Here is a 27292-nt window from a genome sequence, read left to right on the forward strand (position 1 = left end):
AAAGTTACAAATGACTGTTTATTATTGTAAAATACAGGAAAATAATTAATAAAGGAGCCAATATGTAATACATGAAATAGAGAAATAATAAAGCAACAAATCTCATGCCCTTCTGCCCATTGTGTTTCCACTGATATGAGCAATGGCTGGTAGCATCAAGTCCCACGGCCATCTATCCTTTGGAGACTCTGGCTTGTGATAGCAGGTCTGGAGAACTCCGATGACCTGGTACCCTTCTGGATCCCAGACCAAGGAGAAGTACCAAAGACTCATAACAAAGCTGCCTCCTTTATACATCGTCCACACTAACACCTTACCGTTACAATCGCTCAGGTCTTATCAGCAGTTTTAGGAGGGGAAAGGTAAAAATAACAAATTTGTCTATATGTACATGTTGCTCTGCATGTACCAATTTAACTCACTATCTACTGGATATCATGACTTCTGACTTCTAACTTTATTCCCTCTACACGTGAATTTATCCACTACTGAGAGCCTTGGTCCATGCTTGCAAGACACGAACGTATACAGCAGACATGCCAGACAGCTTAACCACTTCCACGTGACATGTCTGTGGAGAATACTTCACATCAAGTGGCAAGACAACATTCCAGATACAGGTTCTGTCCCAGCCAAATCTCCCAACATCTACACATTGCTGAATCACTGCTCAGGTGGGCAAGGCGTGGCAGAAGAATGAATGATGAGGGAACACCAAAGCAGCTACTTCACGGAGAGCTGACTGCGGGTAGACCATCGTGTGGTGGACCGATAGAGATTCAAAGACTCTCTTAGAATATCCCTGAAGAGTTTCAACATTGGCACACACCACTGGGAACAACAAGTATTGGATCGTCCTGTTTGTGACGTGCCCGCATAAAAAGTGGTGCTCACTCATACGAGGAAGCTACTGTAGATTAGAGGAGACAAATAGGAAAAGTGAATCAAGAACCACTGAAGCTGCAGCACCATCCCACCTCTGCCTTTTGTGTGGAAGGAACATTCAAGCCCAGATTGGTCTGATCGCCCAACTCACCTCTCTATAAACGAGTCACCATAGTCTTACTCAAAGATACTATAGTATACAGTATTTGGTCTTACACAAGAACGGGTAAAGAACAATGACTGTTGTGGTTATTCAAGGCCAATCACTTCAGTGCCAGGATGTAATAGCTGGAGTACCTCAGGGCTGAGCCTTTGCTATAACCATCTCCAGTTGCTTCATCAATAAGTGGGGATGATCGCTGATGATTGCACAATGTTCCAACCCATTTACAATTCCTCAGCAAATGAAGCTGTCCACATCTGCAGGCACTAAGTCCTCGACCACATGAAGTAACTTAACCACTGCACTGCTACCATATCACTGTGATGGGCAGAAATGCTATAGATATAAGGGCAAGTCAAAGGCCAACACCAAGAGAAAGCTTGTCAAACCTCTCTTGGCATTCAAACCCACTATCATCACCGAGGCCCTAACCAGCAACATCGGACAGAAAGTACACCTTACTTATACATATGACTTTAAACTCAACATGACTTGTAACTCAGCCGCTTCAGCCACATATGACTGTGAGTCAGAGGCTGGGTAACACCTGGTGAGTGACTCACTTGACACCAGCCACAAGGCACAAGCTAGGAATGTGATAAACCTGCCTCCTTGCTCGAATAAGTTTACCTCCAACCAAGGTCTCGAGCTAAAAGAAGCTTGATGTTTCCTAGAACCATCAGTCACATGATTGGTGGCTCGACCTACACCCTAAACCCTCCACCAACAGCACACCTTGGTTGAGTGCAGCATCTCAATAAGGTTCCACAACAGTTCCTCCTAATGCAGGTGGCCTGGCTGAGATATATGAATCATCATTAGATAAGGGTGAGGTGCTGGAAGACTGGAGGATGGCTAATTTTCTGCCTATTTAAGAAGGGCTGTACGGAAAAAACCTGTCAACTATAGATCAGTGAGCCTAACGTCTGTGGTAGACAAGCTATTGGAAAGTATTCTGAGGGATAAGATATATATGCATTTGGATAGACAGGGGCTGATTAAGGATAGTCAACATTGTTTTATATTTGGGAAATTATATCTTATGAATCTGAGTTTTTTCAAGAAGTAACCAAAAAGGTTGATGAGGGTAAAGCCGTAGACATTCTCTATATGGACTTTAGTAAGGCATAAGATTTCACATGGTGGGCTGCTCTGGAAGATTAGTTCACATGAGATCCAGGGAGAGCTAGCTGACTGGATAGAGAATTACTTCATGGAAGGAAGATGATAGTGGAAGGTTGTTTTTTGGACTGAAGGCCTGTAACCAGTGGTGTGCCCCAAGGAACCAAGATAGGCCCATTACTGTTTGTGGTTTATATCAACAATTGGATGCAAATGAAGAAGGCACGATTAGTAAGATTGCAGATGACACTAATGTAGGTATTGTAGATAGCGAAGACAGTTATCAAACAGTACAGTAAGATCTTGATCAGCTGAGCAAGTGGGTTTAGGAAAGATTAATGGAGTTTAATGCAGATTAGTGCAAGGTGTTGCATTTTGGGAAGTCTAATCTGGGTCCTGGGAGTGTTGTAGAGCAGAGGGATCTGGGAATGCAGGTAAATAGTTCCTTGAAAGTGGCGTCCCAGGTAGATGGCTTAGTCAAAAAGGCAAACACAAAATGCTGGAGTAACTCAGGGGGTCAGCCAGCATCTCTGGGGATAAGGAATAGATGATGTTTCACTCAGCCCAGGAAGCTGGGAAGAAGTAGACCAGGTGGGTGAGGTCTCAGGTTTGATACGCTATTTACAGCCAGCAGCAAGGCAAGTGATACAGGTGGTCTGTGTGCTGATTGAAACTCCCCACAGTTCCTGATCTTAGGCTCTCTCCTGGGGAGTTGTTGGTGTGTACGATATCTCCAGTAGGCTAAGCTGAGCTATTTTGTCTCAGCCACATGGTCAAACCGTACAGGCCAGTCAGCTAAGAACAGCCAAATGATAAAGTAATTGAACACCATTCCCTGGAGCTATATTCCAAAATAGCTCTTAGCAAGCGTAAAATATTTTTTCTGTAAATCAATCCCATTACAAAAAAAACAGAGTGGTGATTCCGTGCAGCCCTGTTAGATCCTCTCTGGTTTCGAGGCCCATATTTGCGAGGGGTGCCGAGGGTTCAGTGCGATCGTAAGAAGACGTGCTACTTCTCCTCAGATGCTGACAATGCCCGAACAAGAAGAGATGAACAGTCTTTGAGAGTTGAGCGCTAATGCGTGGTGGGTCTACGAGTGATTCGCTTCTTGATGAAGTGGATTTGTTTGAGCAAAGCAGCTGTCAGTGAGATCATCAGAATCTGAAAGGAAAAGTCAAAGAGTAAACCATTGTTTCCTGACTCCAGTTTCTCCAGCTCACTCTTACAGGGATAAGACCTCAAGGGCATAAAATAACATGGCATTATTTAGTGCTCAGTGTACAGACTTATGTATGGGTATTGATCATAGAGGCCCAATGGTCTATCCGGCTGATTACTGTACCTGCCATGTTTGTGTATGACAATAACTGCACTCCCTCTCCTATCCCTTCATAATGCCATCTGTAAACCAATAGCTGAAAGATCTGACAAAGGGTTCTCAACCACAAACATTAACTCTGTTTCTCTTCCCACAGATGCTGCCTGAACTGTCGAGTGTGTTCAGTACTTTCTGATTCTATTACCTACATCAATCCTTATTCAGCCCCCATACAAATTTGCGACTGAGTTGTAAATCTAAGTGTCGGCCTCTAACGCATTCGGCTGAGATCCAATCCACTAATTCAGCAGGCCATGGAGGCCTATGTTCTCGCATCTTTTGATGGTGATTAAACTCAAAACTATGTTTGCCGATGACAGGAAGAAAGGTGACATTGTAAGCAATGTGATCAGCAACATTAGAAACATAGAAAATAGGTGGAGTAGAAGGCCATTCAGCCCTTCAAGCCAGCACCACCATTCAATATGATCATGGCTGATCATCCAAAGTCAGTCCCCCATTCCTGCTTTCACCCCATATGTCTCGATTCCATTAGTCCTAAGAGCTATATCTAACTCTCTCTTGAAAACATCCAGTGAATTGGCCTCGACTGCCTTCTGTGGCAGAGAAGTCCACACATTGAAAAACATTAACAAAACAATGGAATATCAGAGGTTAAAGATATTGGTTGAATGAATTACAATGCAACCAAATGTAACCAAAGGTGAGATCATCAATTTGGGGAGCTTAACAGCGAGAGAATGAAAAGGATGGAAAGATAAAAGCAGTTAAGTTTCTAAGATGACTTGAGTGTGAATGTGTAAAGATCATTAACATCTCATGAAAGGGCATAGAATACAATCAAAAAGAGGAATGTCTTTTATTCCAAAGGGAATGGGGATAAGGGAACAATGGGCATAAGAAGTACAAGCTCTGGTAATATCCTAAAAAAATGAGCTAGAGAACTCGTTGGGTTCAGCAGCATCTCTTGAGGACATGAATAGGTGACATTTCAGGTTGAGACCATTCTTCAGATGGATCTGAGTGCTTCTAGTTTTGTGTGCTTTCACGTTACATGCTTCTGTTGGCTGGGGAACTGATGGCATTGTCTGAAGATTAGAGCCAAACCTTGTATTAGTGAGATGAGGAAACATGTATTGGCAAAAATATAGTAGAAATTTGGAACTCTCTTCCTCCATGTCATTTGATGCAAGATCACTATTAAACCTGAGATGAATGGATTGTAACTTTCTGAAGCAATTAAAGAACAGAAAACATGGATGCATGGGCTATTAGTAAACATTGGAAGAATTCAACAGGTTCCAATGCAACTGTGGGAAAAGAAACAGTGACACTGTTTCGGTCAGAGATTCTTTGTCAGAATTAAAATGGAGACAAACAAAGCTTGTAAAGCTTGTGTACATGGAGGCAGAAACCTGATCAGCCATGATCTCCATTAAATGGTAGAAATACTTGGACAGTCTAAATGGTCACCTCTCCCACTCCTCTGCAATTTGAAAGATGGGAATTGGTTTGAGGAGATTCACCCTCAATTTGACTCTTGAATTTCCAGCTCCAGTAGACCTGAAATGTTCCTTGCTCGCTATCACTGCTGGCAATGAGTGTTAGTGACCCACTCAGTGGAAGTCTTATGTCACATGACTGTTTCTGATTCTCTCCAGCAGTTTTTTTGTTGCTTTGAATGCAGTATCCTGCCCAGTCTCCTTTTTCTCTATGTCCTATAGCATCGCCTCAAATCTAACCTCCCCTTACTCATCATTACCTTTAATATTCAACGTTTTAATCTCACTCCACACACTGTATAATACCCAGTCTCCTTCTTTCTCATAAAGCAATACAGCACAGCATCAGGTCCAAGTCCATATAAAACATAATTTGTCGATCAGGCTGAATATATCCTCCCACCCAGAGGGAGAAATACAGGAAGGGGGAAATAAACAATCTGTGCTAATATCGCAGATGGACAACTGATACAGTCAGAAACCAAGTTACCTTAAGTTGTAGCATGGTAGTCTGAAGAAGGATCTTGACCCAAATCGTCACCTATCCATGTTCTCCAGAGATGCTGCCTGACCCACTGAGTTACTCCAGCATTTTGTGTTTTCCTTGGTAAACTACCATCAACAGTTCATTGTTTCTACATTAGAGAATTCAAGATTGAACCCAGGAGACTGAAACATGCCCAGATGTAAGCTTGAGAAAAGCCCCACGTTTGTCTATATTCTCGCTCTCTAACTGTTCCCATTCACTCAGTTACTAGACAATCTTGTTTGCAGCTTATCCCCACGTTCACTCTGGTTTTACCCCATCAGGGAAATCCCTCTCTCACACCCTCTCTTCAGCTTAATGAGACTATTTTATCTCTTTCACAGTTCTGATGAAGGATCTCCAACCTGAAACAGGCCTGACCCGCTAAGTATTTCCAGTGTTCACTGTGGATGTAGGCTAAGCTGCGTGAGAATGTAAGGTAGGTCATGGAGGAGCTGGTGATTACAGCTAGGCTTCATCAGTGCATCTTTGTAACAGACCCTGAATCCTTGGAAGATGATGCTGAGGAGCAGTATGTAGTCATGAAATTAAGAGCAAGTAAGCTTGCGGACACCAGAGATAACAACCGGAAAAGGAAGTAATTTGATTGCAAGTGACTGAGAGGGTTATGAACTGGGACACTGGAGAAAATCCCACGACATGAACATTGTGAGAGCTTGGGAGAAAGTCCAGAAGAATGATGATGACAGTACAGTTTAGTTTAGTTTAAAGATACTGCGTGGAAACAAGCCCTTCAGCCCACCGGATCTGCGCCGACCATTGATCACATATACACTACTTCTACCCTAAGCATTAGGGACAATTTCCAGAAGCCAAATAACCTACAAACCCACATGTCTTTGGAATGTGAGAGGAAACCGGGTTTACCCGCAGGAAAGCCACGCGGTTACGGGGAGAACGTACAAACTCCATACAGCCAGCACCCATAGTCAGGATCAGACCCAGGTCTTTGGCGCAGTGAGGCAGCAATTCTACCGCTGCGCCACTGTACCACACAAAAAATGCCGCGCAAGTAATATTGATAAAATAAGAGGGACACAGACCTCGAGGAAAAGCAGGCCAAGGCCTAAACCAGCGATCAGATACAGATTCCGCTGTCCCCATTTGACAATAGTGTCCAGACATCCAATAGTGTAGATCTGATTCCGGTTTTCCCAAGGATCGAGCAGCTGAGTCTCATACCCACACATGGTGTTCAGCACCTATGGAGGTGAAAGCCCCACTGTTTAAGTCCACCATTTGTTTAAGATCTCCATCAAACGCATTTAAGTTAATATGTCATTCAGTCCCTGAAAGAGCTCAGAGTGTTAGCCAGCGATCAAGCAAATATAAACTGTGACAAGCATCCCAAGGTGTCCTGGTTGATATTATCTCTAAAAGAACATCAAGAATCAGATTATTGAGTCATTATCACACAGGTGTTTACTAAAATTAAAATTAAATTTCTTTATTTATATAGCACATTTTTAGTCAACTTGCATTGACCCCAAAGTGCTTCACATAATTACATCCACACACACAGGCAAAGGTGGGTGAAGTGTCTTGCCCAAGGACACAACAACAGTATGCACTCCAAGCGGGTTCGAACCAGCTACCTTCCGGTTGCCAGTCGAACACTTAGCCCATTGTGCCATCTGTCGTCCCTAGAACTTGCAGTGCACACAAAAGACCGCTGCAATCCCGATTTAAATGGTGAGTTCACTACAAAAAACAAGAGTTGGTTGATAAATGGATGTCGTCCATCTGGTCCACCATATTCCTGCCACTCTTGTGATTCAGAAGGAAGTAAACCTTCTTTCAGCAGAAATGTCAGTACAGGCAGCGTTAAGTGAAGTGAGGTTTCTAGTCCTGAGCACTGTCCTTAAGTCGAATTCTCTGTAAATCATAATCATCCATTTTCTCTTGCAATCAGTATCGCGCTCTACATACAAGTAATAGAATATTTTCATTTCATTATACAGTATATTCACCGTAACGCTTCCGACTGATAAAACTAATGGAATAAATGCTGCATCCAGTCATTAATACCATGAAACATTTTCCTATTGTTTTTACTAACTTGAAAATTGCGTCAGAAATGTATGAGAGAATTTGCGTAAGTTAGGTCACCTGTTACCAGGGGAGCCTGGAGCCCCAGAGCCCTGGTACAAGGCAGCTCATCCTCACCTCTTCAGTTGCCATCACACAGCAGGAAAACGGCACGGCACATCGTTCGAGGCTGGGGTTGGTTTCTGCACAGCTGAAGTACACATTTTTGGACCAGTCTTTGTAACTTAATACTCCGCAACATCTGAACTGGAGGAAGATAACTGGGGACACTTACAACTGTCCAGCATACAGCTTGTGAGAGAAGGTTGATTCTCATTTATTTTTACTTTGTCAATAATTACTTTGAAAGACTTGTCATTCCACTTAAATCATCTCTATTTCATGCACACAGAACTGAAAGAAAAATCTGTTTCAAACATCATTAAGAAGAACATTAGTTCAAAAGAAAAATATTGTGCATGATGAAAGTTTAAATATCACTATCATAAGTTGCGAAAATAGCAACAATTGCTGGTTTATTTTTTGAGGAGACATTAATACATAGTGATAAGCAAAAATGTTCATTTTCTGCAGAAAGGAATCAAGAATAATTTTCTCATGTCTTCATACATGCCAGGCCACTCAGCCCATTAGCTTCATGCCGGCTCCCATCCACCACCTTCTCATTTCTCTACAGGTACGAGAGATATGGGCCATACGCAGGAAAAAGACACTAGCAAATTGGTCGGCATGGATGAATCTGCCCGAATTCTATGATGATAGTTAATCCTTTAGGATGTGAAAAGAATCCAGAGCTCCTGGAGGAAATCCATGTGGCAACAGAGAGAACATACAATTGCTCTGCAGGCCGTACCCGAGATCAGAATCAGGGAATAAATAACTCCCCTAATGTGTAAATACTCTGTTGTGTGATGTCACCTTTAAATAATTCTATTGTAAACAAAAACAGATCATAATCAGATCTAACTTCGCCGCGATTCAGAGAAACCCATACCTTTTTCTGGATGTAATCAATAAGATTTTGCAAGTCAAGATCATCCCTGTATCTGATCATTCCTTTCTCCAGTAATGCCACAGCCTTCATTTCCACCTTAAACAAATGAAATACAATTTAGAGACAGTTGAGCTTTCTGGAGTCGCTGGAGAGCAAAAATCTGCAGATGCTGGAAATAAAGATAGAAAATTCTGGAGATATTCAGTAGGTCGAGCAGCATCTGTGGTGAGAGAAACAGTTAATGTTTCAGATCAATAACTTATCATTAGATCTCTTGCAGCGGGACCTGCTGGGTACCTCCTGCAAATCCTGCTTATATCTTTAGACTTTAGAGATACAGTGCGGAATCAGGCCATTCGGCCCACCGAGTTCACACCGACCAACAATCTCCCCGAACACTAACACTATCCTATACACTAGGGATAATTTTACAATTTTACCAAAGCCAATTAACTTACCAGTCTGAAGAAGGGTTTCGGCCCGAAACGTCGCCTATTTCCTTCGCTCCATAGATGCTGCTGCACCCGCTGAGTTTCCCCAGCAATTTTGTGTACCTTCGATATTCCAGCATCTGCAGTTCCTTTTTGAACAACCTACCAACCTGTATGTCTTTGGAGTGTGGGAGAAAACTTATGCGGTCACAGGGAGAAACATATAAACTCCATACAGACAGCACCCGTAGTCTGGATCGAACCCGGATCTCTGTACGGCAGCAACTCTGCTGCTGCACCACTGTGCCTCCCCGGGTGATCCGTGATGATGCTGATGGCTATATCCCCCGAATGTAAACCAAATGGAAGACTGAATGGTTTCATTCTCACGGAAAATCAAATGAGCAATTAGGCAAACAAGAAAGTTATCCCTAAATGTTTTAAATATTTGTAACTGACAAATTCTGAGGCTTAACATATTATAATATTTATCTGCACTCTAGGATTACATTTCATTGTAAATCCATTTATTCAAAAGAGAGTTACCATGTGGTCTATGTGTTTTGTGCAAATGCACAAGGTGACCACACATGCACATGGACAGGGGACAGTGGTGGACGCACTTGGTCCCCACATCAGTGAAGTTCAGGTGATCGTGTGCAGGTTGTGAACAGAAATAGGTACTCCACAAGACAAGTAGGCCCAGCTTCATCCCGATTTAAAGGGGAACTCCATAAGCAGTGCTCTATTTGAGTGTAGAGAGCAATCTACACACTGGACTCCAAATTAAACCTCAAAAAGCCCTTCACCATCTCAGTAAAGTGGCTGTCCCACTTGGGCGACCTAATCGGCGAGTTTAGGAGAGTTTGAAAAAATGTCATGTTGAAGACCTCCTTCGACCTCCTTTGACTATGTTGAAGACTATCTACCCTCGATTACCTTTGACTAACATGCCGACCTACTATAACTAAACCTACGAGTAAAATAAGTATCGATTTTTTTCCATTGCGACCTGTTTTTACTCGCGGGCATTTTTCAACGTTGAAAAATACGCCGCGACCTAGCTGAGGCCTCGAGTACACGGGGACTACTCTCGAGCATGAAGGAGAGTTACAAAGACCTCCTACGACCTCATGTCGACCATGCTGCGAGTAAGAGTCGAGGGCAAACTCGCCAGAACTCGCGGATAAGGTCGCCCACGTGGGACAGCCCGTTAAGATTTCTTCACTGTTGTCAGTTGACTCCCTATCATCAAAGGCCGACCAATTATATCTGCAGATTTACTTTGTGTATCTCATGAACCAGATGCCGAGATCCCACAATGCACCAAAGTTCCCTTGGTCCTCAAATGTTAAAAAAACATTCATTTCTTACTTCACCAAAGAGCACAACCTCCCTTTTCCACGTATTGTACTCCATCCATCATCTTCTTCAGCATGAGCCTAACAGGTCCATATCTCTCGGCAGACTTTTTTGTGTTCTCCTGAAAACTAGCAGCATTTCTAGAAGAATCAACAAAGCTAGTCACGGGGCATTGGGTGTAGTGCAAACACAATACACACAGACCTCCTGCTGAGACAGGTAGCCTATTCACTTGTGAATCCTCCCCTGCACCAGCTAAATAATGCAATTGTACGAAAAATGAACAAAAGTAAATAAAAATTCAATTTACCTTTTCAGCGAATGCGAAGCCAAGTACAGCACCTGTTACTTGAAGCAGCAGAATGAACAGGAGAGTCCACAGGAACTGTTAATATGAATGCAAGTTTCAGTTTATCCAGTGTGGGCTACCAGATGGACAGCATGCCATCCCAATGTTAAATGCAGGAGAAACATCACTGTGTAAGAGTTATCAATATTCCCCAAACCTTTCTTTACCCCTAGAATTATATTGTACAATTTTATTTTAATATTCCTACTAAACCTTTAATCGAGATTATAGTTAGTCAGCACGAAAACAGGCCATTCGGGCCAACTTGCTCGTGCCATCCAAGGTGCCACCCTCTATGCTAGTCCCACCCACCAACATTTGGCCCGTAAACCTTTCCTATACTTGTATCTGTCCAATATCTTTGAAATGCTGTTATAGTAGCTGCCTCAACTATTTTCTCTGGCAGCTCGTTCCATATATTCACCAGATTCTGTATTGAAAAAGTTGCCCTTCTGGTTCTCATTAAATCTTTCCCCTCTCAACTTAAACACATGTCCCCTGGTTCTTGATCCCCCTACTCTAGGTAAAAGACTCTGCGCATTCACCTTATCTATTCCCCTTTTGATTTTATACCCATCTATAAGATCACACTTCAGCCTCCTGCACTCAAAGGAATAAAGTCCGATCATTAATATGATACCATAATTAACCATATTTATGAGTAAAGTCAGATATTACTGTTCACAACAGCCAGAGGGAGCTGTCTGTTGACGCTAATACAACACCCCAGTTTTCTGTACTGGGCCTCATAGGTATATACACTCAGTGTGTTTCTCAGCATCTAACCTTTCTGGCAGAGATATCCTTCCCCAGTACAATTCTAACTATTCCAGAGAGAAAGATCTCTTCTCAACTCCTCTCTAATTCTTTCACTTGCCACCTCATTAAATACCTCCTAATTATTGTAGCTCTCAGGTTCGGGCTGCTAACTTTGTAGCTTCTTACCTGTTCCCCGGTGTTCCATGGGTCAGACCTACTGACTCTACTGATCTCCCCCCATTCTCCCCCCCCCCCCCCCCCCTCACCCCTCTCCCTCCCTCCTCCCTCGACTTCCTCCTCTCTTCCTTTCTCCTCCTCTTCCCGGTTGCTGTTAAGCCAGGGTCTTTTTTTTAAATCAGCATCTGCAGTTCTTTCTTTCTATTTTTGAGGAGTTTAGTCAATAATATGAAATCCAGGCTGCTTGAATTTACAACAGCTTCCAATGATAAATGTAAAAAGTTAATTACCAAGTCGAAATATTTAGATATTAACAATATTCCAGAAGATTCACTTTTTACGCTTGGGGATAATGATGTAGAAGAAATGGCAGAATAATTTGGCTTAAATGGTTGGCTTTGTGTCAGAGCCTTCAGAGAATTCAAGGAATTTAAAGGGAAGATAGTTTCTGCAGATTTTCAGCAGCTGCTAACGGCTGTAAATACAATTCCGGTATCAACAGCAGAATGTGAAAGAAGCTTCAGTGGCATGAATTTCTACATGTCACCACAACGTGCAAGATTTCAAACTGATCATCTCTCAACTCTTCTATTTATTAAGTTGGTGGGACCTCCTCTGTCGCAATTCAACCCCGAAGAATATGTGAGGACATGGCTTCTTAGCGGCAGAGGCATGCTGAAGAAAAGCCATGCAGAAAGAAAGAGGAGGTGACAGAAAAAAATGGAGATTATTTACCATTATGGAACATTTTGTAATGTAACAGAGAGAGAGTGAGAGATGCAAGAAATCAGCTATGACATATAATACACAAGAAGCTATATTATAAATACACAATAAACAAGTTATGCATTCTTGTACTCTTACATGGGTATGACAGCACATTAAAAAAATCCCCCCCCCTCCTCAGATTCAGATTCAGATTCAGATTCAATTTTAATTGTCATTGTCAGTGTACAGTACAGAGGCAACGAAATGCATTTAGCATCTCCTCCTTCCTAACCTCAGCCTCATGGACCTTAGAGTACCCCTAGTTCCTAAAACCCATTTCCATCACTGGTTGCATCTCCAAGGTCTCCAGAGATGCTACCTGACCCATTAAGTTACACCAGCACTTTGTGTCTTCTTTTTTTAGTTACTTACGTATCTGCTCAGTGAAATGCTTTCTTCCTTTCTTGTTTAAAAAAAAAAATGTTTTAATCATTTCAGTTGAATTTTCCCCTCAGTTCCAAAGAAAATAAACTTTTACCAGCCAATCCTTGCACCTAGAATTCTCCACCCTGGCAACTTTGCCTTAAATCTGCTTGGGTCCCTCACTGATATTGGCATATGCCTCCTTCGGAGTAGCAATCAGATTTTGTACACAGTACTCTAACCATTGATGAATTCGTGTTTTACATATATGCATCTCTGCTGCTACATTGTATGTCTTGGTCTGGAAAAGCAAACATTCTGCAGGCCTATTTAACCAAAATATCCATTTGTTATTTGCTAGGGGGGGGGGGGGGGGGGGGGGGTGGACATCCAGAGTTCCTCAACACCTCAGTATCCAGTTATATATTGTGCGTCTGAAGAAGGGTTTCGACCCGAAGCGTTGCCTATTTCCTTCGCTCCATAGATGCTGCTTCACCCGCTGAGTTTCTCCAGCATTTTTGTCTATCTTCAATTTTCCAGCATCTGCAGTTCCTTCTTAAACATTTATTGTGCATTGCCTTGCTTGTGCTCTCTTGTTCTCTGGATGTCATTCTCCTCACCAGTCTACTAATAACTTGCTGCCCTCTTTAGCTCTGCGCCTCACCCACCTGTCCAGTTCTAATACAATCTTCTCCTATGCTGAGCCCAAATCAATGATAGACTGAAAAGCTGGGAATCCAGCCATCACCTCCAGGAGCCCCGCCTCACACAACCCTCTGGCAATAAACTCACCAGTGTACCTCCTCTTCAGCCACGTGCAGGTTGTCGGCAGTGAATTGGCAGTGGAGCTTGAGCTCCCTCTTGAGCTCAGACCTCAGTCTGGGCCCTGACTCCACCAGCCGGTGATCAGAACACTATGGACAACCTCTTGCACTACCATGTCCCTGTGCTTTACATTAACATCTGGTTTTTCACACCTTTTCTTTTCACCATTGTAAATTTATGTATCATTTTGTGCGTTGTCTGTGGCTACGTGCCTGTGGAGCAAGATTTTCATTGTACCTGCACCTCACAATGTCTATGCATAAGACAATAAACTTGAATTGATCTAATAGTGGAGCAGGCTTGAGGAGGCTGCAGGTTTGTTGCATGCTCCAGATAGGACAAAAATGTGTGGGATTCACAGGGCACAGAAAAGACAAGAAAGGTAAAGACTACTTTTGGTCTGCTTGGTAGAGCTGTGAAGAATATCTGATGCCTTTTCAAACACCTTGAGAGCCTTGCCGTGACTGGCACAGGGTGCAACACTTTTATTGATGTGCGAATCCCACACACATGCAAAAACAAGAGCTTTGTCAGGATCTGTCCTCCAATCAATTAATCAATCACATGGATGATCTGTTCAGGAGCAGTCCCTTCAACTTTCAGATTCTGCATGTTCCTCCACTAATTAAGAAAGACCAGGTGCGAATGCAAGGAAATTGAACCAGTTCACCTAACATCTGTTGTGCAGTCAACAGAATCTATACAGAATAACTGAATGATGAATATTTTTGGCTGATTGTTCAGATACAATGTGAATTTGTAAATGGTGGGTGATGTAAGATGAACCTGATGTTTTGAAGAAGGGGTCAAAGTGGCTAATTAAGGAATATCTGTGCAAGCTGTTATTTGGGCTTGCAGAAGAAACCTGATAAATTCCAGCTGTGAGTTAAAGTTGAAATTTATATATTTTAAGGCAAGTTATTAGATTTGTTTGCAAATCGGTTGAGCACCAGTAGGCATTGTGGATTAATAAAATGTGACACAAAAGTGCTAAAGTAACTAAGCAGGTCAGAAGGCATCTCAGGAGAACACGGAAGTTTCAAGTCGGTACCCTTCTTCTGACGATGGGTCCTGACCCAAAACATGCCCTATCCATGTTCCCCAGTGGTGCCTGTTCCTCCACCAATTGTGTCTTTTTGTATAAACCAGCACCTACAGATCCTTGTTTTTACATGAATAAAATGTGAGTGTGCTCATTGTCAGCATATGACACCAAAGGTCTGAGTGGATGCCTCAGCTATTCATTATAATTATAAATGATCTGACAAGGAATCAAATTTCCAACTTATTAATGATGCAAAGACAAGCAATGTCTTAAATAGTACAGCTGAAGAACAAAGTGAATTAAATGAATGGGCAAAACTTTGCCAAATAAATTTTAATAGATGGGAGAGTATCTCCTTCTACCCAAATGGGATAGATCGAAGTATTCTTGCTGATGAACATTGCTGATATATTATATGATATATAATATATCTCAGCTGGGGCTCCCTCAATTTCTTCTCCAGCTTCCCACAGTGTCCTTGGGTATATCTGAACCGCCCCGGGAGACTTATCTACCTGAATACGACTTACATCGTCCAGCATCTCCATCGGTGTAATACAGACTGTCCTCAAGGCATTTACTGTACATTAACTGTGCCAAGTTCCTGAACCTTCATGTTTATCAACACTGTAAAAACAGAGATTTCCCAGGTAGCTGCCTGGATTAGAAGATATTAATTGTAATGCTGGACAAACTTGCTTTGCTATCTCTGGAATGTTGTAGGATGAGGAGTGACCAAATTGTATTTTTATATAATTATGAGAGGCATAGATGGAAATTCAAATACCAGAGGACGTAGCTTTAAAGTGAGAGGGGGAAAGTTTAAGGAGGCATGAGAGGATAGACTTTTTACACACCTACACCTACATGTACCTGGAACATGCTGCCAGAGATGATGGTAGAAGCTGATACGATAGTGGCATTTAAGTAGCTTTTGAATAAGCACATGGATAGGCAGAGAATGGAGAGGTATGGGTCACATGCAGGCAGAAGGGTTTAGATTAATCAGATACCTCATTCAGCACAGAGATCGTGAGCCAAATGATCTAGTCCTATTTTGTACTGTCTTATGTCTTTTGTTTTGTAGGGGTGAGATGCTACTGAGTACTCACTATTTTCAGCAGAATTTGAATATCACGCAATGCTCCAACGCAGCCCAGAAATGTGATGCAGAATATTAAGCATCCAACAATCATCAGTATCAGTGCAGGATCTGCAGTTAGTGATTCCACAGCACCTGAAACAAAAGAGAAGGATTTAAACATGAAGGTTTAAACAAGGATAGAAAATTGGCTTCACGGAAGGAAGCAGAGGGTGATGATGGAAGGTTGCTTCTCGAACTGGAGGCCTGAGACTAGTGGTGTGCCTCAGGGTTCGGTGCAGGGCCCGTTACTGTTTGTCTTCTACATCAATATTTTGGATGAGAACATACATGGCAAGTTCAGCAAGTTTGCAAATGATACAAAAGTGGGTGGTTTTGCAGATAGTGAAGATGGTTGTGAAAAATTGCAGTAGGATTTTGATTGATTGGATCGATTAGCCAGGTGGGCTGAGGAAGTTGAAGGAATTTAATGCAGGGAAATGTGAGGTGTTGCTTTTTGGGAAGTCTAACATTGGCAGGACCTACACAGTGAATGGTAGGGCTCTGTGGAGAGTTGTAGAGCAGAGGAATCTAGGAGTGCAGGTGCATGGTTCCTTGAAGGTGTAGTCGCAGGTAGATAGGGTGGTCAAAAAGGCTTTTGGCACATTGGCTCCTTCAGTCAGAGTATTGAGTATGAAGTTGGGAGGTCATGTTGCAGTTGTATAAGATGTTGGTGAGACCACATTTAGAGCATTGTGTTCAGTTCTGGGAACCATTTTATATGAAAAATGGTGTCAATCTGGAAATGGTACTAAGAAGATTCATGAGATTTTTCCAGGACTCAATGGTCTGAGCTATAGGGAGAGGTTGAGTAGGCTGGGACTCTTCCATGGAGAGCAGGAGGATGAGGGGTGATCTTCTGATGATGTATAAATTCATGAGAGGAATGGATCGGATAGATACACAGACTCTCCTGCCCCGAGTAGGTGAATCGAGGACCAGAGGACATATGTTTAAGGTGAAGGGGAAAAGATTTAATAGAAATCTGAGGGGTCATTTTCACACAAATGGTGGTGGGTATATGGAACTGGGTGCCAGAGGAGTTCGTTGGGACTATCCCAATGTTTAAGAAACAGTTAGACAGGTACATGGATAGGACAGGTTTGGAGGAAAATGGGCCAAATGTGGGCAGGTGGGACTAGTGTAGCTGGGACATGTTGGCCGGTGTGGGCAAGTTGGGCCGAAGGGCCCGTTTCCACACTGTATGACTACGTATCTTGATGCTGGGTCTGAAGAAGGGTCTCGACCTGAAACGTCACCCATTCATTCTCTCCAGAGATGTTACCTGAGTTACTCCAGCTTTTTGTGTCTATCTTCAGTTTAAACCAGCATCTGCAGTTCCTTCCTACACATTGTGTCTATCCTGATGGAGTCAAGGAAAGAGCGTTCACTTCGCGGCCCTGTTTCCACCAATCTTTCCACCACCACGAACAAGAAGCACAAGAAGCGACAAGACAGACACCACTGTATGCAGATGCCGAGAAATGTGTTCAGCTCTGGCTGAACAACTTCTAATCTTGTGATTCAATTAGAAGAAGTCTATCCTGATGCTGGATCTTGACTCAAAACATCAACCATCCGTATGTCTCCACAGATGCGGCTTGACCTGCTGAGTTCCTCCCGCAGTTTGCTTTTTGCATCTGACACCAGCAGCTGTAGTCTTTTATGACTGGAAGATTTAACGTGAAAACTAGCTCTATCATAAATCAGGACTGAAATTGATGGCACAGCATTCATTAAACAAAAACACGATTCTGCCTGATACCTTAAATAGAGAATAGATTCCAAGGCCCATATAGATCTTGCCAGAAATGCGCACATCGTACAAATGTATTAAAACATAACAGCGTGTGCACCAAGTGTAGGAGTGATTTAGCCAAGTAAAAGGATTTTAAATACAGTACATTCCATCAGGGATCATCATCAATAAAATGCAGGAACCCTGCGGTTGGCCCATTGGACAGGGAATATTCCTAATGGGGAGACTCTGATGGTCTAACTGCGTTAGAAGCCCCAGGCAATATATGCAGTAGAATAGGATTGCTCTTGGCAGGCCCTACTGACTATTATTATTACTCCAAAATACTTTTAATTCACCTTTTTTTGGTTGATACACAGTAGAATTATATGTTTTCCAGTGAAGCCGGTATGTTTCAAGGGAATGCAGAAAACAGAATTAAGACCGTTTTAAGGGAGTGTGTGGACTGGGACCTCAGATGTGTTATAGGGAACGTGGGAACCAGAGCCCTAGTGTGTTAAAGGGAATGTGCTGAAGGGTTAGATGCTAGCTGATTGTTGGAGTTTTACTGTATTGAGTTTTACCTCCCTCGACTGCTGTTTTGGCATAGATCCCCACAGCTATCATCAGCCCACTGGCTACCTGTCAAAGACATAAATAAGAGTCATTTCAATAAGTACTTCAATGCTAATTCAATAATCAATACATTTGTTGCACTGTCTTAATATACTACAAACCTTACAGCTGCTTAAACATTTCCTCAACTTTGCCCTTTATTTACATGAGAGTTCCAGGCACCTGCCTTCACCTCCAATCTGAAAACATAGATGATGGTGTTAGCTGCACACAGACTGAGACACTAGGAGCGATTGATGATGTTAGAGGTTGAAGTAAATTGCTTGGGTGATAATGAGGAAATGGGAGCCCATCTAGAGGTTCACCCTTCCTTAGTGTCTTAACGCTAAGTCAAAAGATTGTTGATGTGAGACTCACTCCAGGGTCTTGAGCACATATTTTATTCTGTGCAGTCTGTGGAGTTAGAGGTGCTGCCTTTCTAATGAGATTTTAAGTAAAGGCATCACCCACCCACCTCAGATAGATCCTGTGTTATTTGCAGGGCTGTACTTTCCAATGTTCTGCCCAGTGCTTCCAAACTTCAAAATTTTTTTTCCTTGAATAGAACCCCAAATTTCCTGAAATGTGATGGTATTTCCTGAAATTTACAAAAATGCTTCCTGCATGCTATTTGTTGTTGTTTATTTTCACGGGCTCACATTAACAACACAAAGAACAAGGCAAAATAGACCTATGTAACTACACCGTATTTGCCTGATTCTGTTACTCACTTGTACAGTGTTATGCAAGGCAGCTTTTGTTGCCTCCAACAGCTTTCGTTGTCTTAGTTTTTTCAACCTGCTCTCATTTGTCTCAATCTCTGCTCTCTCTCTCCCTCCCTTCCTCCCACCCACCCTCCCTCCCTCCCTCCCTCCCTCCCTCTCTCTATCTCCCTGCCTCTCTCCCATCCCTTTCCATCCCTCTCTCTCTCTCCCTCCCTCACTCTCTCTCTCCCTCCTTCTCTCCCTCCCTCCCTCACCCTCCCTCCCTCTCTCTCTCCACCCCCTCTCCCTCCCCCTTTCTTTTTTCTCTCCCTCCCTCTCATCCCCTCCCTCATTCTTACTCCCCTCCCTCTCTCTCCCTCCCTCATTCTCCCTCTCCCTCCCTCTTTCTCCCTCTCTCCCTCCCTCTCTCCTTCCCTTCTCCCTCCTCTCTGTCTCTCCCTCTCTCCTTCTTTCCATCCCTCCCTCTCTCCACCCCTCCCTCTCTCCCTCTCTCCCTCACTCCACCCCTCCCTCTCTCCCTCTCAGCCCCTTGAGCCCACCCACCATTCTGTAAAATCAAGGCTAATCCCAATGTAACTGCAATCCCATCGCCCACTGGGAACTTTTCACCACTAGACTAATCCGGAATTCTACCACTGCCTGAAAAATAATCAAAGGCTCAACTTCCACTGAGAGATTTCCAAAGACTCGTTGTTATACGAGAATTTTCCCAAACAGTCTGTGACCCATAGCGCTGTGGCCATAGCGCTATGTTTAAAGCCTATAGCGCTGCAGCCGGTAGCACTATATTTAGAACCCATAGTGCTGCAGCCGACAGCTCTTTGTTTAAATTCCCACGCGTTAAACTGACAGCGCTCTGTTTAAACCTTTGAGCGCCAAACTGCCAGTGCTGCGTGTTTTACCTTTACACCACTTCGTGGGCCGGATGTGGAAATTTCCCGAAATTATTCAATTTCCCTAAAATGACCCAAAGACAACCAGAATTTCCCAAATTTCGGGTAATTTCCTTTAAAGTGGAAACACTGGTTCTGGCCAATATTTATCCCTCAGCCAACATCAATTAAACATTAATGCACCATTATTGTTTTTGTGTAGAATGTTGTATTTTCTTTAACTGTGAATGCTTAAAAAATGGGCTTAATAAATGGGCTGTAAAGTATTTGAGAAGGAATGTATTGAGAGCAAATTGTCTTCCACATTTATGCATTACAACAGTAACTGCACCATAACTACTTTGTTGGCTGTAATACATCTTGGAAAGGTCATAGCATCGATGCATGACTGCAAATTGTTCTTTCAAACACTTGTGCAAAGCCTTCACTCACTGGTAGCTGAGTCTTGTTTCTTGAACCTCAGTTTGCTCTCTGGAAATTGGGGCTCATTGCAGTGGGAAGTTCTTTGGGAATTTGAACCCAACCTTCCAGATAAGGATATAGAAAAGGCTAATTTGTTTAGTTTTCCTTGTATTCAATGATTGCAGATACCAAAGCAAGAATTTATTTTGCCTTTGCAAAACATTGTACTGTCTCCACTGTATTTTAGATGCGGTCTTTAACTGATATATTCCGTCCATTTCTGATTAATTTGTTTGATTTTGCATAAATGCGCAATCTATGGCCTTGACTTTTTGTTTCACATCTAATCCAGAATTCAGTTAGAGGTAGAAGTAAAAGTCAGAGGCAAATTCCTTGTCTGAGTACATACTTGGCCAATACACATATTCATTCATTTCTTCATTCATTCAAATGGAAGTGAGTCATCCACAATCCCTAGGACTGCCTTAGCAGAAGACCAAGAGCTGACACAGATTCAATATGGAGTGGTCTCCACTCCAATAATAATTAATTAACTGTTTATTTGCAGAATAATAACTGCGAGTCAAGTGGCACATCTGTTAGATCTGCTGTCTCACAGCACCAGAGACCCCAGTTCAATCCTGACCTCTGGTGCGATACGTGTAGAGTTTGCAACATGCTCCCTGTGACCCTGTCAGTTTCCTCCAGAAACTCTGGTTTCCATCACATACCAAAGATCAGCACATTGGTAATGATTAATGTAGGATTAGGATAAATGTGTGTCATAGTGTCATAAAGCATAGAAATAGGCTATTTAGCCAAATGAGTCTGGGTCATTCATCAACTACTCATTTACATTAATCCTAGACTAATCACATTTTATATTCAAAGGTATCAAAGGTATTTTATTAGTCACATTCACATACACCCTGGAGGTGTAGTGAAGTGAAATGCTTTTTGCCATTTTGCAGCACACACATTTGCCTAAAACTCCCCCAGATTCTATCACTACATACACGAACTGAAGCAATTTACACTAGGCTGTAACCTACCAACCTCTATGGGATATGGGGTGAAACTGGTGCACCTGGAGGAAGCCCACATGGTCACGTGGAAAAATGCAAACTTCACACAGGTAGCACCAGAGGTCAGGATTTAACGCGGGCATTCACTGGCACCAGCTTTACTAGCTGCATCATGTGCAAAACAGTTCTTTGTACCTGCTCCATCATTCAATCTGATTGTAGCGAATCAAATGATGTCTGACAGGGAGCATTGATTGAGGGGACCCTGTAGATGTAGTATATTTACATTTTCAAAGGGCATTAGACAAATTGTCATACAAATTAAGAGTACAAGGTATTGTTGGAAATGTCTTAGCATTGTTTGAAAACTGGGTGTCACCTTGAAAATAAAGAAGTGGAATAAATAGATCTCTCTTAGGAATATAACTGTAGAGTACCCCACAGATCAGTTCTTCGACGTCAATCGACTGGTATCTAAATGAATGACCTGGAGGAGGAAATTAAATGTAATGTTTCCAAGTTTGCTAATTATACAAAAACATACAGAAAGGCATACTGTGATGAGGACAATGTGATTCTACATCAAGATATAGAAATATTGAGTGATTGTGCGAACTTGGCATGTGGAGTTTAATGTGGGGTAGTATGAGGTCACGCACTTTGGTAGAAAGGATCAAAAGGAGAATTGTTGTCGATATGGAGTGGTTCAGAGGGATCTCGAAGTCTAGAGCATGAGCAGAAGAAATTAATGTTCAGGTTCAACATGCAGTTAATACAGCAAACAGCATGTTGACATTTATTGTGAAGAGGTGGAGCTTAAAATATGGAGGATTTGTTATAGTTGTACTGCCAGGATATCAGTGAAGCCACGGATTTGAGAGGAATGAACCAACTGGCATCGCCTTTGTTGATCTGACAGCTGCCTACGACACTGTGAACCACAGGCTGCTCCTCAACATGCTCCATGACATGACAGAGGACCTCCACTTGACAATTACTGGAAAACAGACATTTCTATGTTGAGCTAAATGATAAACGCAGCAATACAATACAATACAATACCTTTTATTTGTCATTTGAACCTCACATGAGGTTCAAACGAAATTTGGTTTCTGCAGCCATACAAGAAAAGAACCAAGACACACACCAACACAATTTACACAAACATCCATCACAGTGAATCTCCTCCTCACTGTGATGGAAGGCAAAGTCTTGTCTCTCCCCTGCTCTCCATTCCTCTCCCGAAGTCGAGGTCAAAGCCCCCGGTGGGCGCTAGCAAGTCCGCGGCCACTCAAAGCCACGCCGGGCGATGTAAGGCCCTGCCCCGGGTCTTGGTGTTGGAGCCCCCAGCGAGCGCTAGCAAATCCGTGGCAAATTAAAGCCGTGCCGGGCGTTGTAAGGCCCCGCTCCAGGTCACTCTCAACCCCGCAATTCGGGCGGGAGAAGTCGCCGTTGCCGGTGCCCCGCAAAGCGGTCTCCCACCGGGGACCCACGAGCTCCCGGTGTCACCATCCACCGGAGTCGGGTCGCAGCAGCGCGCCACCGCAGCTCTCCACGCTCCGAAGCAGGCCAGCTCCACGGAGGTAGGTCCGCAGCTCCGCAGCTCCACAGCTCCGCAGCTCCACGGAGGTAGGTCTGCAGCTCCACAGGCTCCACCAAAGATCTTATAGCTATAAGATCTTTGGGCTCCACAGGCTCCATGACTTGAGCCTCCAGGTCGTTCCGGTTGGAGGCCGCTCCACGGCGGTAGGCCCCAACGGCAACGGAGACCCGACAGGGAAAAGGTCGGGTCTCCATGCAGGGAAGAGATTTAAAAGTTTCCCCCACCCCCCACATATACACATTTTAAAACCCGCTACAAACTAAACCCTCAACAGGACAAAAAAATAAAAAATACACAGACAGACTGCAGAGGCCGCTGCGACGTCGGTCGCGCCGCCCAACACTTAACTTAGCAGATGGAGGAAACAAAAGAATGGTCTATCTCAGGGCAGCGTCCTTGCTCCGGTGCTGTCCAATGTAAACACCAATGATCAGCCAGTGTTCCCAGGGTTGAGAAGCTTCATTTACACTGACGACCTTGAAATAGCAGCCCAGAGCACTCACATAGATGATGTAGAAGCCACCCTCTCATTCTACCTAGACATCTTGACAAACTACTACAAGGAAAACCAACTGAAGGCAAACCTTGCTAAGACCCAAGTTAGCCTGTTCCACCTTCATAATCGTGAAGCTGGGAGGAAGCTGTCCATAACATAGAACGGTGTCCATTTGAGACACAGTGACTACCCTGTCTATCTTGGGGTCACTCTAGACCGAACCCTTTCCTTCAAGCAACACATCGAAAAGGTGAAGGGCAATTACTAGTAAAAGTATTTTTTATACTTTTTTTTGTTATCCCTCAATTTTGAGCAGATGTTTTCGTGTTTTGATCAAGATAACATCTTTGGGTCTTATTCCACACAGATCTTTCTACGCACCCAATTATTTTGTCAGGAAGATCCTTATAAGATTGCTTCCTGCTTCTGCAGGACTTAAAATTAGTAATTTTATTTTGCCAGCTATCAAATTATAAGTATAAGTATAAGATAAAAATCAAGATAGACCATTTTCTTCCTGGGTATCATGCTTTGACGAAACTTCTTCCCACTGTGATTGTCAATCAAGTAGATCTGACAACTTGCATTCATTTTCCAGACACACTTTATCGACTTGTGCACAAGGACAGCAGCACAGTCCCATTTCACGTACTGTTCTAAAATTCTACTTGGAACTGACAACTTTTATACAGATTTTGATTTTTTAATTCCTTATTAGCATACATAGAATTAAAATCACCAATCACAATACGTTCTGAAAATTACTAATATTTAATAATAACGACAATTATCTCAAGGACCTTGTGCTGTATCGTTATAGCTGGCTGCACATCAAAGGATGACAAGAACAAGTTTGCTGATGATACAAAAGTGAGTGGTTTTGCAGACAGTGAAGATAGTTGTGAAAGATTGCAGTAGAAGCTGGATCAATTGGCCAGGTGGGCAGAGGAATGGTTGATGGAATTTAATGCTGAAAATTGTGAGGTGTTGCATTTTGGAATGTCGAACAAGGGCAGGACCTACACAGTAAATGGTAGGCCTCTAGGTAGTGTTGGAGAGCAGAGGGATCAAGGAGTGCATGGTTCCTTGAAGGTCGAGTCACAGATGGATAAAGTGGTCAAAAAAGCTTTTTGCACTTTAGCCTGTATTGAGTATTGAGTATAGAAGTTGGGAGGTCATGTTGTAGTTGTATAAGACGTTGGTGAGACCGCATTTAGAATATTGCATTCAGTTCTGGGCAGCATGTTATAGGAAAGATATTGTCAAGCTTGAAAGGGTTCAGAAAAGATTTACGAGGATGTTGCCAGGACTAGAGGGTGTGAGCTATAGGGAGAGGTTGAGTCGGTGTACAAAATCATGAGAGGAATAGGTCGGGTAGATGCACAGAGTCTCATGCCCAGATTAGGGGAATCGAGGACCAGAGGTTCAAGGTGAAGGGGAAAAGATTTAATAGGCATCCGAGGGGTAACTTTTTCACACAAAGGGTGGTGGGTGTATGGAACAAGCTGCCAGAGGAGGCCAGTTGAGGCTGGGACTATCCCATCGTTTAAGAAACAGACAGGTACATGGATAGGACAAGTTTGGAGGGATATGGACCAAGTGCAGGCAAGTGGGACTAGTGTAGCTGGGACATTGTTGCTAGTATGGGCCAGTTGGGCCAAAGGGCCTGTTTCCACACTGTATCACTCCATGACTCTATGACTATTGTGCTGTACAGTTATCACTAGCTGTGCGTAAAAGGATTCCTCTCAAGGACCTATAGCTGTACAACTGTAGATAGTTCCAAGCTGTATGAACTTTTGTCATACTGCTGCTTCCATACCACCAATACATACGATCTTTTAATTCATTGCCATTACTCACAGGTGACCCAGAGTGGTCCACTGAAGGAATAGGAAAATATGCATTGTAATGATTAAAAGCATCCACGAAAGCAATGTATATTAGAAGTAGCAATAAAAGTTTCAATTGCAGCATTTTTAACTGAGACCTAAAAACTCCTAAATAATTATTTTTAAAAATAGGCAGCATGTCCTTGTCAGCATTTATCCCTTCACCAGTACCAAATTGTGGATTGACTTACATAACATTCGCTAAACTTTAAAAAGTAGTTTGTTGTTTGGCAAATAATTTGAAATAGCTTAAGGATGCTAGAGGACGACAGATGGCGCAATAGGCTAAGTGTTCGGCTGGCAACCGGAAGGTAGCCGGTTCGAATCCCGCTTGGAGTGCATACTGTCGTTGTGTCCTTGGGCAAGACACTTCACCCACCTTTGCCTGTGTGTGAATGTGTGTGAATGCGTGTGAGTGATTGGTGGTGGTCGGAGGGGCCGTAGGCGCAGATTGGCAGCCACGCTTCCGTCAGTCTGCCCCAGGGCAGCTGTGGCTACAGAAGTAGCTTACCACCACCGAGTGTGACTGAGGAGTGAATGAATAATGCGATGTAAAGCGCCTTGAGTATTAGAAAGACGCTATATAAATCCCATCCATTATTATTATTATTATTAATGTGAGGACGAGGAACAGCCTCCTTACGCAAGCTGGCAAACTCATCGTGGGGTACCAATGCATCCACACGGCGGTCAACTGCTCTTGTGCTGTGCTACTCTGCTGCAGAGTATGCTTGTCCTGTTTGGGAGAGATCATCTCATGCAAAGAAAGTTGATGCTGCCCTTAATGACAGCTGCAGATGCATCACTGGCTGCCTAAAACCAACGGATGTGGATAGCTTGGATGTCTTGGCCGGTACTGCTCCACCAGGAATCCGCAGATCAGTTGCCGGTAGAACTGAACGTAGTAGGCAAGTTGGGGACACCCGCCATTCCCGTCACTCCCTTCACCCAGCCCCAAAAAGGCTGAAGTTGAGGAAGAGCTCCCATCACACAGTCCAGCCACTGTCACAGTCTCCTCAAGTATAGATAGATGCCAATCCAAACCAAGGAACAGCTACCATCTGGTCACAGGTGTGACTGGATGACCTGGAAGTCCCTCAATAGGCTTCGTACAGGGATGGGCCGATGCAAGACCAATATGAGCAAATGGGCCTTTGCAGATGCGGCAGACACAGAATGTACAATCCATGCCACACCTACTAAGATGCCCACTTCTTGGTGAACAATACAGCCTGGAAGATCTGGCAGTGGCAAACGAGAAAGCTGTCCACTGTGCAAGAGCCTGGCCAAACATTTGAAACATAGATGATGGACACGAAAGAAGACTGCTCCCTTGTCACTACTTGGCCTAAAATATAGAAACGAAGAACTACAGACGCTGGTTAATACACAAAAGGACAAAATGCTGGAGTAACTCAGCAGGTCAGTAGAAGGGTGTAGACTCGAAACATCACCTCTCCATGTTCTCCTGAGATGCTGCTTGACCTGCAGAGTTACACTCCAGCATTTTGTGTCCTTTTGGTTTTAAATATTAATTTTAACCTCATCTGGAAGTACATGCTATCACACTGGCTATTATCAGAGTCCTTGTGATTCCCCCGCCCCATTTCCACCATTACATGCTAGAGTAATACAAAATGTATAACTACTTGAACAACTCCCCCCTATAGATGAGTGGACCCTCCCCCAGAAGGGAAGCTAATTGTAGTACCGACAGAAATGGAAGCACATTAACTCACTCACCCAGAAGATGTAGCAGAATGCGAACAGTGTGTATTTAATTAGCCAGCTTGTCTTCATCTTCTTGAGACTGATGGCAAATAACTGCAACGTGCAAATAACTTCTAGTCCATTAGGTGAGGAAGCTCGGGGTGTCTCCAAATGCCCCAGAGAAGTGGTCCATCTGGCATTTGTAGAATATTAATGATTGTCCAGGAGACACAACATCGGTTACACCACAGAACTGCTCATGCCACCAACAGCAAAACGCTGAACTCTGAAGCTTGACTGCAGTTACGCTAAGCAAAGCACAGGTTTTACCACTCCGTTTATCTTTTCCAGTTTGTGACTTGCCGAGTG

At 43.2% G+C, this 27292-nt stretch overlaps 1 protein-coding gene across 2 annotated transcripts; it reads right to left on the reverse strand.

Moving 5' to 3' along the window:
- Positions 1 to 27292, reverse strand: LOC116983878 (tetraspanin-33-like). Of its 2 annotated transcripts, XM_033037763.1 has the most exons (8): positions 26957 to 27292; positions 18147 to 18204; positions 15796 to 15920; positions 10708 to 10782; positions 8605 to 8700; positions 7728 to 7856; positions 6605 to 6763; positions 1 to 3334 (listed from the first exon to the last, which is right to left on the reverse strand). In XM_033037763.1, exons 1-8 carry the CDS (start codon positions 27011 to 27013, stop codon positions 3248 to 3250), a joined length of 786 nt encoding a protein of 261 aa, XP_032893654.1. In that variant the 5' UTR covers positions 27014 to 27292; the 3' UTR covers positions 1 to 3247. The 2 variants fall into 2 exon arrangements, with proteins under 2 accessions (XP_032893654.1, XP_032893655.1); XM_033037764.1 differs by lacking the exon at positions 7728 to 7856.

The sequence above is a fragment of the Amblyraja radiata genome, chromosome 19, assembly GCF_010909765.2.
Source record: "Amblyraja radiata isolate CabotCenter1 chromosome 19, sAmbRad1.1.pri, whole genome shotgun sequence".
Taxonomy (NCBI): Eukaryota; Metazoa; Chordata; class Chondrichthyes; order Rajiformes; family Rajidae; genus Amblyraja; species Amblyraja radiata.

What these genes read in the sequence shown, in the direction of transcription:
- LOC116983878 (XM_033037763.1), bottom strand. Translation starts at nt 27,013, where the DNA reads ATGAAGACAAGCTGGCTAATTAAATACACACTGTTCGCATTCTGCTAC. An exon ending in GTGTGATGGCAACTGAAGAG is followed by an intron (nt 6,764 to 7,727) that starts GTGAGGATGAGC and finishes TCACCTCCATAG; the next exon opens with GTGCTGAACACCATGTGTGG. An exon ending in TTGGCCTGCTTTTCCTCGAG is followed by an intron (nt 3,335 to 6,604) that starts GTCTGTGTCCCT and finishes TTTTCCTTTCAG; the next exon opens with ATTCTGATGATCTCACTGAC.